The sequence below is a fragment of the Miniopterus schreibersii genome (genome assembly GCF_964146895.1).
Source record: "Miniopterus schreibersii genome assembly, chromosome: 3".
In the NCBI taxonomy this organism is placed as follows: Eukaryota; Metazoa; Chordata; class Mammalia; order Chiroptera; family Miniopteridae; genus Miniopterus; species Miniopterus schreibersii.
Window position 1 is genome coordinate 59,251,508 of NC_138103.1, and position 16,635 is coordinate 59,268,142.

A 16,635-nucleotide genomic window follows, 5' to 3' on the forward strand; every position below is an offset into this window, starting at 1 on the left:
TACTATTTATATTAGTACCAAAAAAAAAAAAGAAATACACAGGTATAACTAACAAAATATGTATAAGATCCATATAAGGAAATTTACAAAACTCTGATGAACAAAACAGAAAGATATTCCAAGTCCATTGTCAAGATGTCATTTCTTCTACATTGTAGGAGATCCTAATAAAAATCCCAGCAAATCGTTTTATAAATATCAACAAACTACAGTTGACTTTTGAACAATGCAGGCTCAGCAGTGCCAAACCCCCAACCAGATGGAAATTCCATATAACTTTTGACTCCCCCAAAACTTAATTACTAATAGCCTACTGTTCACTGGAGGTCTTACTGATAACATAAACAGTCAATTTAACACATATTTTGCATGTTATATGCTAAAGAAAAGAAAATGTTAAGAAAATCATGAAATACATTTACAGTATTTACTGAAAAAAAAATCCACATTTTTAGACCTGTACAATGCAAACACATGCTGTTTAAGGGTCAACTGTAATTCTAAAGGTTATTGGAGAAGCAAGACCCAGAATAGCCAACTCAATATTGAAGAATAACACCCGGCTGGGCGTGGCTCAGCGGTTGAGCGTCAACCTAGGATCCAGGCGATCAGGGTTCGATTCCTGGTCAGTGCACATGCCCGGGTTGTGGGCTTGATCAATGACTCTCTCACATTGATGTTTCTATCTCTCTCTCTCCCTCTCCTTTCCTCTCTCTGAAATCAATAAAGATATATTTAAAAAAAAAAAAAATATTGAAGGAAAACAACAAAGTCGGAAAACTGACATTACCTGACTTCAAGATTTACTATAAAACCACAGTAATAAGATAGGATGCTACTGGTGAAAGAACAGACAAATAGGTAAATGGGCCAGAATAGAGAGCCCAGTAACAGATCCACATAATAAAGTAAACTCATCTTGGACAAAGAAGAAAAGGCAACAGAATGGAGCAAAGACAGTTTTTACAACAAGTGGTGCTACAATAACTGGACTTCCACATGCAAAAATAAATAAATCTAGACAAAGATCTTACATCTTTCACAAAAATTAACTCAAAATGGAGCACAAACCTAAATGTAAAACTATTATGAAGTCCTAAAATATAACAGGAGAAAAACCTAGATGACCTTGGGTACTGTGATGTGTTTTCAGATACAACACCAAAGGCATTAGTCATAAAAGAAATAACAGGTAACTAGGCTTCATTAAAATTCAAAATTTCTGCTCCATGAAAGACAATATCCAGAGAATGAGAAGCGACAGACTGGGAGAAAAAAATTTGCAAAAAACACATCTACCTATAAGCACTGACACTAGATTAGTCAAATCCAACACACTGCTACCAATGCTGGCAAGGATGTGGAGCAACAGAAACTTTCTTTTTTCTTTCTCTTTTTCTAAATATTTTTACTGATTTTTTTTTTTTTTTAGGGAGAGGGAGAGAGAATCATCAATGTGAGAGCAGAACATGAATCAGTTGCCTCCTGCAAGCCTCCTGAGCCAGCAACCCAGGCTGGTCAGGGCAAGCAGAAACTTTCATTCAATGCTGGTGAGAATGCAAATGATACAGCCACAATGGAAGAGTTTGGAGGTTTCTTAAAGAACTAAACATTCTTGTCATGTACCACAGTACTTGCCCACCTTCGTATTTTCCCAAGTGAATCGAAAACTTATGTCCATATAAAAACCTCCACAGGGATGTTTATAGCAGCTCTATTCATAACTACCAAAATCTGGAAGCAATGAAGATGTCCTTTAGTGGGTGAATAGATAAATAAATTGAGGTACATCCAAACAATGGAATAATATTCAGCACTAAAAAGAAATGAGCTATCAAGCAATGAAAAGACACATAGGAACCATAAATACACACTATTAAGTGTAAAGTCAAACTGAAAGGCTACATACAGTATGATTCCAACTATATGACATTCTGGAGCAGGCAAAACTATGGAGACAATAAAAAGATTGCCAGGGGCTGAGGAGGGGAAGGAGAGATAAATAGGTGGCAATACAGAGGCAGCTCTGTTAGGGCAGTGAAACTACAATGGTGTTATTTTACATTTGTAAAACCCCAAAAAATGTACAGCACCAAGAGTGGATCATATTGTAACCCTGGACTTTGAGGGATAATGATGAATGTAGGTTGATGGATGTTAACAAATGTACCACTGTGCTAACGGGAGGTTGACAGTGGAGGAGGTTGATAGTGCATGCGTAGGGACAGGGATACATGAGAATTCTTGGTACTTACTGTTCAATTTTGCCTTGAACTTAAAATTGCTCTAAAAACTAAAGTTTATTCATTTAAAAAAAAAACTGAGTTGGTAAAAATACCACCATTTCTTTTAAGCCTATCTACAAGCATTCACTATTTTATTCAAACAGCATTCTTGTTAATCTATTACCTTTAACCAATGAATCCAACACCTTAATTTTTTTTTACATTGATATATGTAATTTATTTCCAACAGTTTCACAATATGCCAGGTAGTGAGGACACAACATTTAATAACACAATTACTATTCCCTCCCTCACAACATTTATATTTTAGCAGTAAAAGAAAGAAACGTGTAATTAAATAATTACTAGTGGTGAGAGCACTGAGTACTACAGAAGTGTACAATGAAGAACATAATCTAGTCTTCACGAGACCAGAACCAAAGATGATAGTTAAGATATCTAAAGAATGAGCAGGAGTAAGGTACGGTAAGGTTGGGTGGTTTAGTAAACCAACATGGGCAAATGCCTGAGGCAGGATAAAACTTGGTTCCAGCACTTTTTCTGACAAGCATCCTCCTATTCCTTATTATTTTGAAGGGAACACTGTAAAAAAACATGAAACAAGAGGGGTAGGTACTAGGCAAAATTAACTTGCGGGCTGCCAAGAGATTTCATAAAATAAAAATGGCCGAAGTGACTTCTCCAGGGTCTACAACTCAAATGCGAGTTAGCCAAGTTTCAGGAGTTGACTAGACTCAAGGTTGTCGATCCACTCTAACAAAGTTTACAATTGACTAATATGGAAACCACAACAATTTTTCTATTTAATAACAAAAAAATAAAAGCCTGCATATATCTCTTGAAGCTATCTTACTCTCCCTGCAAGCCTGCTAAAAGTAGAAAGCAAACTGTAATCATAAGGTTGTGTAATGAAGGACGCCAACGAAGAAATTTCAAAGAAATAATAAAGAGAAAAAAATTCCCATTTTACAAATACCATTACAAAAGTGTAATAACTGATTTGGGTAAAAATCATGAATACTAATGTCACTGGTTACATATTTATTAATTACCCTTTTTAATGGCAAAATCTGGTGGAATTCCCCTAAACCAAGTTCAAATTTATGTGCATCATCAACAGACAACTGATATCATGCAGCCCTAGATGTAAAGTACCAGGAACTGACAACTAATGGAGTATTTCTGCCAAGAATAGTTAACCTGAATCTAATTATGAGGAAACAATCAGACAAATACAGATTGAGACAACTTCAAAACACTTTTCCTGAACTCTTCAAAATGTCATTATCATAAAAGAAAAAAATAGTTGAGGGAACTGTTCTAGATTAAAGGAGACTAAAGAGAAAACATACAATTCATGAAAATAAACAGATATAAAGAACATTACAGGAACAATTGAGGATATCTAAGTATGAATATTATATTAATGTTCAATTCATTATATTTGGCTATGCAGTTGTCCCTCTTAGGAAATATATGATGAAGTATTTAAGAGGGAAGAGACATGATCTCTATGACCCACAAAAGTTCAGTAAAAATAATATATGTATGTACAAAGCCAAAGGGATAAACAAATGAGGCAAAATGTAAAGAAAGGATATATGGTTACTGAGTACACTGTTCTTACAACTTTCCTGCAGATTTTTCAACATAAAAACTCGTTGGGAAGGTTCCTTATTAAGCCGGAAATCTGGACAAATGGATGTAGATAAGTCATATATTTAATAAAAACATACATGTAATAAAAAAATAATAATAATAATTGCACCAGAAACAAACAGATTTTATTCTTGGGCTTAAGAAAACAAACAAACCCACTCCCTTGAACTTAGCTGATCACTGCCAGGCTTACCCTTAATAAGATTCCATTTTCTATAACCATTTCATTTGCTACAATCCCATTATTTAAATATGTCAATAACACCAACTGCATTACTGTCAGGTCTTTCTAGCCAAACAGCATCTGTAATTCATCACATGTTAATTTAACTGAGATACTGTGGTTTAAATCTCAGAAAACACTTCTTCCCAAGTTTGTTTGATGAGATAGATCACTAATGTCAGTGCTTGCGAACAAACCTTTATTTTTATCATCATACACCACCTTCAGTAAAGTCTTAGCTGCTTTCAGAAGCATGAATGAGAATTTGTCACACAATCAAGTAGGGAGAAGGGCAACCGAGACAGAAGAAACAGTAAATGGAGAGAGAAAATAGCACAGCAAATTTTTAAAAAGACAGTATAGTACTGCAGAAATACAAAATATTGGAGAACAGGTTAAGTTGGCACTGTATGTCATACTAAAGTAAGGTTTAATTTTTTGTCTATCAGCAGGTCCTACGCCATAGGGTCAAGAAATCAGTTTAGGTGTCACAACCAGCACTTTTTTTAATGAACTGAAATAGAGAATAGAACACCAAATAGTGTGCATCACAGGTAGTAAGGGTAAGTTTGCTTCATTACACTTTTGTTTCTGTTATATGTCTGCTTATATGTGTGTGCTGGATCACAGACATAAAACCTATTTCTTTTGGTGAATTGTGGTCAAAATTAGGTCTGAAAGTCACTAGTCTAGACAATGGAGACTCACGAAAAGGTTTCAAGAAAGACTACATCTGTCTTCACAAAACCATCCTTGCAGTAACATCAAGTAGTTTTTCAAACTGCTGGGAGTCTCCATTTTTTTTAAGTAGAATAGAACAGAGTTAAAAATATATATACAGAATGCACCACAAGTAGTAATTAAAAAGGGAATTTTTTACACAGTTTGGGTTTCTTTTGTTTACACACACACACACAAGTTCTGTGTCACAATACACAATGAATTTCTTAATTTTTATTGGATGAAATAAAAAAAGTGAAAACCACTGATAAAGAGTTACTAACTGGTAGAGAAAGAAACCAGAAAAAGTGAGAAAATTAAGACTACTCCAAAAGGAGGAAACAGAAAATGAGGGTTTGAAGTCTTAGGAGATAAAAGAAATGTTGGATTCTAAAGCAAGAAAAGAACAATTTTGGTAAGTAATTAGGTTGGAGTAGGGGAGGGAGAAAAAGAAAAGCTGATAGACTGAAATCTTAAAAGAAAAAAAACCTGATTTTGAAAAGCTAAGCAGAAGAGGATGCATCCTGTTTGCTCCACACCACAAGGCACGAGCTCCTCAACGTCGCACTTCAGACAGGCCAGTGTCTGCCAGTTACAGTTCAACTCTTCTGTTTCACTTACTCACGGGCCTGTGCACTAGGCAAATAATGCCATAGCCATAAAAATCAATGCTAATATAGTAAAAATCACAGTACTCTAAGATTTTATATGATTTCTGACATTAAACTATTGTGTTATTTTTATCACATTACATAGATTAGGTCCCTAAAAAACTGTCAAAATAAAAATATTAGGTATTTTGTATTCACTTTTATAATTACCTCAAAAATGGCTTCATGATGAAAACACGATAATTCAGGAATTCTAGTATTAACTAGAGAATACAGTCTTCCTGTCAGTGTGAGGCTTGTGTTCCTTTGTTCTGAATTCCATGAAAAATTAAACTTGTGTGATGACTAAAAGCAAATATCAAACCACATAGTTAACTCATCTTTATTTCCAGCAACAACAAATGTAGAGAATTCTTACAGAATTCCAAAGAATTACTGTGAGCTAATTTAAATTTTATTTCTCTAATCACCAGCCTTAAGCATCACTGTGTCCCATAATTAAGTGCAGTAGCTATTCCACTCTAGATACCCGAATTAGTTTTCTTAGGTAGGAACTAAAAGTCATTATTTAACTCAGTGATTAGGAATTTACCCTAAATCCACACTTAGGCAGCTACCCAAAACTCAAATGATGTGGAACCAAACTCACTATATATATGATGGGCAATCTTATAGCCACTTAAGTGAAACAATGTGTGCAAGAATTTCTAAATTTCTAAAGCTGTTGCTCATCAAATGAGTAAGGAAGCTAAAAATGATTACATTAAAAAGTAACTATTTCTCTTGAAAGGAGAAAAACTGTGAAAGAAAAAAGGCCTATTATTGCTTCCCATTAAAATTTAAGGAGGTATTTAAATATCCATAAGTGAATGCATAACAAGATATAATGCTCCTTTCTCTACTACCTAAGACAATCTTCCAAATACATGTATGTATGAACTTAAACATATTCAAATACCTATAAACATGTATATTGAACTACTTAAAGTACTTAACATAGACATGTACATATATTCATATACATACACACCTTATATATACTTCAATATACAGTTGACCCTTGAACAACACAGGAATTAGGGGCACCACCCCAAGTAGTAGAAAATTGGCATAACTTTTGATTTCTCCAAAACGACCATCATCATCCCTCAGTATCTGCAGAGATTGGTTCCAGGACCCTTCCACCCCCACACACATACACACATCAAACTCCACAGATGCTCAAGTCCTTATACAAAATAGCATAGAACAATGCATATAGTTGGCCCTCATATTTTCGGATTCCAAACAGCAGATCAAAAATACTGTTTTTGACCCTAGCCACGTGCCTCAGTTGACTGGAATGTCATCTGGTGCACCAAAAAAGGTTGTAGGTTCAATTCCCTTATCAGGGCACATAACTAGGCTTCGGATTTGATCCCCCAGCCCAGGCACATAGGGGAGAAAAACAATCAATGTTTGTTCACATCAATATCTCCCCACCCCTCTCTCTCCCCCCTTCTACCCCCTTCTTTTCTCTCTAAAAATCAATGAAAATATATCCTCAGGTGAGAATTTAAAAAAGAAAATACTGTTTTCGACCTGTTGTTGGTTGAATCAGAGGATGTAAAACTAGGGAATATGGAGATCTCACCATATATTTATTTTAAAATCTGCATATAATTTTGCAGGGCCTGCAGGGGTCAAGCACATATTGTTCAAGAGTAGATTATTTCCTTCATATATGGAAAGACTTAACCACTATTCAAAATGCCTAGAGATGTTAACCTACTGTCTCAGAGAAGTTCATTCCTGTATTGAAACATTTTTTCTGAAGTGTTGAAGGGAAAAAAAGAACAAGAGGAAGAGCGACCACAGTGGTTAAAACTTGATCTGTGGGGCAAAAATTTGGATTTGAATCATTTGGTAGTTTTGTGACCTGGGAAACCTACCCAAAACTCTCTTTACCTCAGTTTCCTCATATGTAAAAGTGTTAGCTATAATTATTTGGAGAGGTGGGGGATGGGAATACATACATATTTCCCTTCAGATATGTATATAACATACAAAAATTAAACAGTAGCTACCTTTGGTAGTAAAAGAGTAATTTTTTTCTTTTTATTTTCCAACAGTCTCCAAATTTTTTAGAGTAAACATATTAATCATATTTAGGAGGAGAATGATTTTTTAAATTATACAGAAAATACCTAACATACAAAAAAAATCACCCATCAGACCAATTACCAAAAAAATCACTACTTGAACAAGAAAAAGACAATCAACAAACTTCAAAACTGACATAGATGAGATACTGGAATTATCTAAGATTTTTAAAGTAACCATCATAAAAATTCTTCATCAATAAATTACAAATTCTCTTGAAAGAGACAAAAAAAAAAAAAAAATCCAAGCCAAAAATTAGAAATTATTTAAAAAAACAAAAACCACCAAGTGGAAATTAGAGAACTGTAAAATACAATAAGAAAAAAAATTTATTGGATGGGCTAAAGAGTAGGAATTACAAAGGACAGAATTACTGAACTTACAGAGAGATTAAAAGAATTTACCCAATCTGAACAAGAGAGAGAAAAATGACTGAAAAAAACCTAACAAAGTCTAAAAGATATATGGAACAATAACAAAAGATCCAAGTCCATTGGAATCCCATAAAGAAAAGAGAAAGACAGCAGAGTTAAGAGAGCATTCAAGAAATAAAGGCTGAAAACTTCTAAGTGTGGAGAAAAACATAAACCTATAGATTCAAATAAGCAAACCACAAACAGGAGAATATACAGAAATTACCCCTTGCCATATCATCATTACACATCTAAATACATAGGCAAAGAAAAAATCTTGTAAGCAACCACAAAGAAAGGATGTGTTATCTACAGGGGAACACCAATTGAATGACAGCAGATTTCTTATCTGAAGCCACAAAGGCCAGAAGAAAGTGAGAAAAAAAATTTCTGAATGCTAAAAGAACTGCCAACCATGAATTCTATATCTAACAAAAGTATCTTTCAGAAATGAAGAGGATACAAAGACATAACAAGCAAAGAAAAACTAAGGATACTTACTACTAGCAGATGTCAGAAGAGTGTAAAGACAACCCATATAATAAGAGAAAATATCTGCAAACCATTTATCTGAAAAGTGACTGGTATCTAGAATATATATTAAAAACAACAACAACAACAAAACAGAACACCTGATTTTAAAATGGGCAATAAAGTTGAAGAAACATTTCTCCAAAGAAGATACCCAAATGGCAAATAAGTACATGAAAAGATGCTCAACATCACTATTCATCAGTAAAACCACAATGAGGTAACATTCCACATCCATCAGGACAGCTATTATTAAGGTGAGTGAGAGAGAGACAGAGAGACAGAGAGAATAAAGTGATCACCACTATGTAGAACAATTGGAACCCTCAGGCAATGCTAGTGGGACTGAAAAATGGTGTAGCCACTATCAAAGATGGTATGCAATTACTTGAAAACTTAAACACAGAACCATATAGGATCCAGCAATTACATTTCTAGATATAGTGCCAAGAAGGAAAGCAGCAACTTGAACATACATTTGTACACCTGTTCAAGCAGCATTATTCACAATAGCCAAAAGGTGGAAGCAAACCAAATGCCCATTGATGGATAAATGAATAAACAAAATGTGGAATAAGCCTAGAAAAGTCTTCAGCCTTAAAAATTCCAACAAATGCTATAACATAGATGAACTCTGAAGACACTATGCTAAATGAGATAAGCCAAAAAAAGGACCCTATTTCTCAAGCAGTAGAAGTGCATTCAATCTACTCCAAAGTCATCTGAAGCCAATTTTATTTCTTGTTAAAATATATCCTTACTGACTTCAGAGAGAAACGGAGAGAGAGAGAGAAACATAAATGATGAGTCATCAATTGGCTGCCTCCTGCATGCCCCCTACTGGGGATCGAGCCTGAAATCCGGGCATGTGCCCTGACCAGAATCCAACAGTCATCTCCTGGATCATAGGTCAACGCTCAACCACTGAACCATGTTGGCCGGCCAAAGCCAATTTTAAAGATGCAAAGTTACCCAATGTATCAGTCAGCTTGGGCTACCATAACAAAATACCACAGAGTGGATGTCTTAAACAACAGAGATTATTTTCTCACAGCTCTGGAGGCTGAATTCAAGATTAAGATGCCAGGTGAGTTGGTTTCTAGCGAGGCCTCTCTCCTTGGCTTGCAGATGACCACCTTCTCACTGTGAACTCACATGGCCTTCTCTCTGTGCACACGCACTCCTAGTGTTTCTTCCTCTTCTTATGGGAACAAGAGTCCTAGGGTTACAGAGCCACCCACATGGCCTCATTTAACCTTAATTACCTCCCTAAAGGCCCTATCTCCATATATAGCCACACTGAAGGGCTAGGGCTTCAACATATGAATTGGGGGGAGGGGGGCGGGGGACATTTCCATCCATAACACCTAGCAACTGGCCAGCCCTGAAGTATATTAGGTTTTGTATGGGTGCAAATATATATGTGTGTTACATGTACTGAAAGGGGGCAAGGCAAAGGGAAAAGAAAAGTTTTCGCATTAGAATTCCAGTTCTATCACTTGTGTTTTCAACAATAAAAATGTGAATATCTATTTGCACTATATAGCTGTGAGAATTAAATGAGATAATCTATGTAAAATACCTAGCATATGGTAAATAATAAGTCAGTATTGGGCCTCTGCCTTTTCCATCCCCTCCCCCCCAAAATTAATTATAAATATTATTCAAATCTAAACATATCTGAAAAATCATGGACACTGGATTCTGTCCCAGTTCTACCACTACCTAGCTATGTGATTTTAATTAAGCAAGCCATTCTACCTGAGTCTGCTTCTGTACCTAGGCAGTTAGTTTCCTTCTATCACTAAAATACTATGTAACTGTGCATATCACTCTTATGATTATAATATGATTATGATTATATCAAACACCAATGCTACAAAAACTAATCAAACTTTCTATAACTCTTCAGTAAAAAAGGATTATGGTATGAAATTTCAATAAAATTCTTTCATATACTTTTATTCTTTCAGCTCTTCCACAACTATCCTCTAATTTGAGAAAAATATCTATACAATGTGTCTGTAGATTGATTTTATCATCTTATTTCTCTATCATTAATGCCTCATCTTCCAACTAGAGTGTATATTCTTTTACATAATGTTCATTGTTTTACTAACAAAAATCACATAATCACTGAAACACCTAAAATCATACCCCAAATCCTGTTGAGATGCGATTAGACATGTGGAGAAGTAAAGTGTATCTGACAACTATTTTTAACTTAGCCCACAAATGAAATATATTGCAAATAATTTCAAGATAACACACCAACCTTTCATGCACCTGCATATTCAAACAATGAGCCATAACTAACATCCATACTTAATAATTTTGGTTTAAAATAAGATAATGGTGATAAGAAGCAAAATCTATTGTGGAGATATTTGAATCATTTAATAAAAGACAATCATGCTGAGCCTAAGAAAAGAACTTCTAAGTACTTGTCCTTTTTCCCAACTCCTCTCTTACCACTAGCATTCTAGTATTATCTGATATTACATGTAAATGAAAACATGAAGTAGGCTATGATTTTGGTGTCCCCAAGAAAACTCACCTCCCAGTATTAATGCCCTTGCATATTCAAACAATGAGCAATAAACAACATCCCATACTAAATCTGGACTGGGTCATGTGATTAGCATTGGCCAATGGAACATTAGCACACATGAAGAATGCAGAGGCTTGATAAGTGTTGACACAGCAAGTCTTGTCCTCTTGGAATGCTCCCTTGTGGAACCCAGCTGCCATGCTGTTGAGAAGCTAAGGCTAATAAAGTAGAGAGACTATAGGGATGGAGAGACGGGAGGCAGAAAAAAGGGAGTGGGGAGACATATAGCCAACAGAAGACACATGGAACATCCATGGTAGCTTAACTCGTAAGTCCAGTGCCTCAGGCTGGAACAGCTGGTGGATAGTTAGGCATAACATACACTCTGCCCCTGCCTTCATTCCCCATTATGTCCCCCTTTCTCCCCTGCCACTTTCTCCCCTCCTCTCTCTCTCACCCTCCCCTCTTAGTTTACCCTTTCTTCTTCCTTACTGCTGTTCTTTTTCTTTTTTGTCTATCAATAATGTTTGTCTGGTTTTCAATGATCCAGGCCAATTCTAGCCTTTGGCTGTGCTCTGTATTCTTAATAACAACAGGAACCTCCTTCACCCTCCCTCCAGACCACAGGTAAATAATTAAGAGTTCGGTAGGACAGACTCTTCACTAAGGTCAAAAGTTTATACTCGTTTAACTCATAATTCTTTTTTTACCTGATAAAATCCTTAGGCAAAGGACATAAGAACCAATAACCTCATTTTCACCGAATAAATTAAGCAGCAAGGAAAACATACCTGCTACTTTTTCCTCAGACTTTACTGATCCTATTTATATCAATTTCTTATTCTTTTAAACCCCATGACCCATTGCTCATACTTCACTCATGATATTTTCTCAATCTAGCCTGAATCATAATAATTGGTTTATTTAACTTCCTACTAGATTTAAACTCTCTCAGAAGAGGGACTCACTGAGAAAGGGAGCATCTTACTCACTGTTGTAATCCCTTAAATTAAGCACCTACTACACTGTTCTACTAAAAATATGGGTCCTGGTGAGCAACCACTCTGTTCATAATAAGTCTGCAATTCTCACCCTCATTTTTATTACAAAATAATAACTCACCCATCATTATAATGCAATCAGTGATGAAGTTAATGAACACTACATGTCCTAACATTAACTTTAACAATTATTTGACTTATTAAGAATGATTTTATTTTTGTAGAGACAGTAAGATGATTTTTAAGGGGGAAAAAGGTATTACTTGAATTCCTTATTTCTTTTTCCTTCAAGTTTCAGGCCTGAGAAGCCTGCTTATTCGGTTCAGGGAAAGATCTAAGCCAGATGCCAGGCAAATAAATAATATCAAAGGCAAAGCAGGCCTGGTGGAGACTATAGCAAAATGGAGAACTCAGAACCTACCTCAAAGGGACAACCTCCACTCAGCTCTAGCAATCTACCCTCAAGCAGAAACAGCAACCTGTGATTTTTCAAGCAGTGCTGGAAACTGAGCCTTCTTAAATGTGAAGTCTTCCAGTTTTTAAACGGTTAACAACTAATTACTATATGTTCCAAATACACTAAGCGCAAGCCATACATATCTGTGAGTTGGATTCAGCCCAAGGGCCTTCTGCAACTGCAGGCTCATAGTTAAATTTTATATATGTACACACACACACGCATACATACATACACACACACATACACATATGTATATATATAAAATTCAAGGTGGACTAAGAGAACAATACTCCTTTACATCACCCCTCACCTCTAGGGAAGACAGAAAAAAATAACAAGAACCATGAGAAACAGCTCCATAAAACTACAAGGAGTACCAGTGGCAAACTCCTTTAACCTTTTTCTCTCTTGAAACAGAAATTTGTTGGCAGTTTTAAATATAGAACCTTCCATAGCATAAAAATATATAGGAAGAAGCTTTTTCTTTTTAAATTTTCCCCCTCAAAACTTGCAGAAAGGAAAATATTCAAATAAATAGTTAAAATTATACAAACTTTTCTGGCCTTAACCAAACTAATAAACTGGAGACCAATGATTCACCATGCACACAAAAAACCAAGATACAAAATACTAATGGCATTATTATATTTGTACTTGTCAATCTACATATTGTCACTTGACTCTTGTGACCAACAGCACCAAACTAGCTGGATACAAGGTTGAACTCTGTGACCAGGGTACCCTAGGCTAACAAACCATTGTGGACTCAATCCCGTGACCCGAACCTCCTAATGTGACCTGAATCATGTTATCAATAAGTAGGACAACCAATCACTAGTAATCAAATATTAATTTAGTCTAAAAACATTTAATACTTTTATGAAAGATTTGGAATTATTTAACCAAGTCATTAGGCATTTTCCTTTCATTTAAAAATAGGAATGAATAGAAAACATGAATTTCATCTCTTAACCTTCTTAACTTCATGAACTTAAAATAAAATGTTTAATATAATTAATCATTGTAGACAGGCCTTTGGAGTTCAAACATTCTCTAAAATAGCTATTAGTAAGGGATTCCCTATACCAATAGAATAATAGGCAATTTAATGATAATAAAATTATGTTATTGTTATTTTGGGAGACCATTTATTTGTTAAACACTTAGTATGTGCCATGTATTGTACTGAATATGTTCAGGGTTCTCATAAAACCTTGAAAACGACCATATGAGGAAGGTACCATTATTATCCCCATTTTATAGATGGGGAAACTGACCTTTCCAAGATCACACAGCTAGTAAGTGGTAGAGTCAGGATTCCAACCCAAATCTTGTCTAACTTCAGAATTTTCACGCTTAACCACTACACTGTATTGCCTCCAGTGACTCTGGGTTGATATCTAAGATAAAGAAAAGAGGGAAATTTGTACTTCTCAGTGGCAAATTTAAAAAACATACTAGAAATGGAGGACACTTTTTAGAAATAAAACATCTCATATACATAGTCACACAAATATTTTTATTCTCAAATACATATAATAATGAAAATCTCACACAATGGACTTCTCACAAACACAATTTTTCCTATGTAGTCATTCACGTTTATTATTAAAAATTTAATGGGAAGGCTCTATATTTTCTGCCTAATTTTGCTATCAACCTAAAACTGCTCTACAAAATAAATTCTATTTTTTAAAAATTTAAAACTACAATATACTAAATATGCCTAATTCAATTTAGTTATGAACTGGCACAAGGCTATATTCTTTCAGTATGAAAAGTTGTACTTTGTTTATTATAACCATAGTGCTGAGCATGTAGTGGGCACTTTAAACTTAACTGATTTTTTTGCAAAAAGGCTTGAAGATGTGTAACAGTGTGTAAAATTAGAATTTTTATCTCTCTGAACACCTTCATAAAAGTCTGCAATGCTAGGCATGATATAAGTTGGAATAAAATTAGATTTTAAAAAAAGGAAATATAAAAGGAATACAACACCCCTATACCATGGCTGATATAAGATGAATTTTACTTTTCCACCTAAGTACCAAAAGATGTAGCCAAAATCAAAAATAGATTAGTATTACAAAATATTTTCCTAATTCATTTAATGCCTTTCTAAATCCTCTAGAGAAATATAACCCTCCCCCCCAAAAATAATAATACTTTCAAGTGTTAACATATGGACCAAATCTTTTTCCCTCTGATACTCACCAAGGTTGTCAAATTCTAAAGGTCAATTAGGACAGATATGAGAGATCTATAAAACAAGTTTTGCCTACCATACCACTTCCCATCAACATTTCCCTCTCATCAAGGTCCACCTTTATATACAAATGCATACCTAAGTTCACTTATGAAGGGTACAAGAGGGAGGTACCAACTCTATAGAGAAAAGTCCCTTGTCCTATATATTCTGCAGTAGACTGTCAAAATAACTTTAGAAACAGAATAGTGCAATGGCCACCAACAAAAAGTGTTGAAGGGAAGCACGCTCTTAATTTTATTTCAATATTGTACTTACAAAGTTTCAACTATAAAAACATCGCACTAGTATTAATAAACTCTAAGGCACAAGTTACACTCTTGGATTATGGGCCCTTAATCACACCTGTAATTCATAAGACGCCTTCCCTTTCTCGCTGACCCACGTTTTCGTAAGTGATCCAAAGACTTTTTTGCATCGCTATGCTTTCAACAGGCTGAAGTTAGGATTTGCAGCGCAACAAAAACATCGCATTCCAACCAAGGCATGTTTCAAGTAACTTTAGTACAATACTCACTCAAATGCTCATTTCAAAGCTTTTCACTAATCATCTAGTTTCAAAAGGGAACACACACAGGTTAATGCTACGTTACAGACTACAGCTGCCTTGGTAGCTGCAAGCTCAGCTGAATCCCGGGACGCCACTCAATCGGGAAGGGGCAGAACCATATCCGGTTCTCACCTGATACACATTTTCCCATGCTTCCCATCTTAAAAACTTTACATCTTCCCAGAGGAGCAATAAACATACAAAGACGCCAGGGAGTATGCCTGTAGGGAAGATAAGTGACCAAATTAAATCCCTACGCATGGTACCTGAAGCTTCAAAACTTTTCAGAACAAATGGGAGCTGACAGAGCGCGTCCGTTCGCCCGCGGCTTTCCCGGAGCCAGCTTCCCCAGCCCCGAACAGCGGTCTTCACTTACTGGTTAGTCGGAGGAGCGGTCAGCGGGATGGCCACCTCTTCTTCCTCGTATTCTGGTCCATCCAGAGAGTCACCTTCGTCCACTGTGCCCAGGCCCGCACCCAACGCGGGCAGCTGGGGAGGCGGCGGCAGGGGAGGGAACCCGCCGCCTGCCCCGAAGGTCTCAGCAGGCAGCGAAGCGGTCCCTCTGGCGAGAGCCATCTCCCCGCCAGGTCCGGCGGCGGCTGCACCGGCCACGCCGGCAGCAGCCCCTCCCCCTGACAGTCCGGCTCCCCCCAGCGCCCCCGCCACACACCCGGCTCCTAGGAATCCTGACCCCGAAGCGGCCCCGCCATCCAGAGTCCCGGCCACTCTGCCCTCCGACGGCCCCGGATAGGGGGCGGCTGCCACGGGCAGGGCCGCGGGTATCTTCACCCGACACGCCGCGGGATAGGGACCCGAGCCCGCGGCCGCGCCGCCTCCCGCCGCCCCGGCGGTCACCGGGCCGCCCTCCTCACCGCCGGCCTCGGCCGCCATCATGTTGAAGCCCGCTCGGCTCGGCCTCGCCCGGTCCGCCCGGGAGCCCCGCGGGCCTCCAGGCCCGGGCTCCGAGCCGCCCCACCCAGGCGCGTCCCCCCTTCAGTTCCCCAGGCGGCGGAAACAACAACAAAAGGAGAGAGCCCGCCGCCGCGCCCCCTCCTCGGGCCACAGCCCAGGCTCCCCGGGTTACGGGAAGCGAAGTGGGCAAAAAAGCCCAACAGCGCCCGCACCGAGGCCGCCCAAACCTTCACCTTACCCACCCACACTCACGCGCACACATGCACAGGAGCCAGAAACTTCCCGGCTGCACTAAAGAGGAAGGCAAGCGCAGGGGAAGCGGCCCGGGCGGCTGCCGCTGCTGCAGCCGC

The 16,635-nt window shown here is 37.4% G+C and overlaps 1 protein-coding gene across 4 annotated transcripts in view; it reads right to left on the reverse strand.

The window, feature by feature from the left end:
• Nucleotides 1–16,358, reverse strand: part of RASA1 (RAS p21 protein activator 1) — a 93,221-nt gene extending 76,863 nt beyond the window's left edge. For 3 of the 4 annotated variants that reach the window (XM_081131205.1, XM_081131206.1, XM_081131204.1), the window contains exon 1: nucleotides 15,750–16,357. In XM_081131205.1, coding sequence (XP_080987331.1) covers nucleotides 15,750–16,267 — 518 coding nt within the window. In that variant the 5' untranslated portion in view covers nucleotides 16,268–16,357. Of the gene's footprint in view, nucleotides 1–15,749 lie in introns of all 4 variants that reach the window. The other variant, XM_081131207.1, reaches the window with a different exon arrangement.
• Nucleotides 16,359–16,635: the final 277 nt, after the last annotated feature.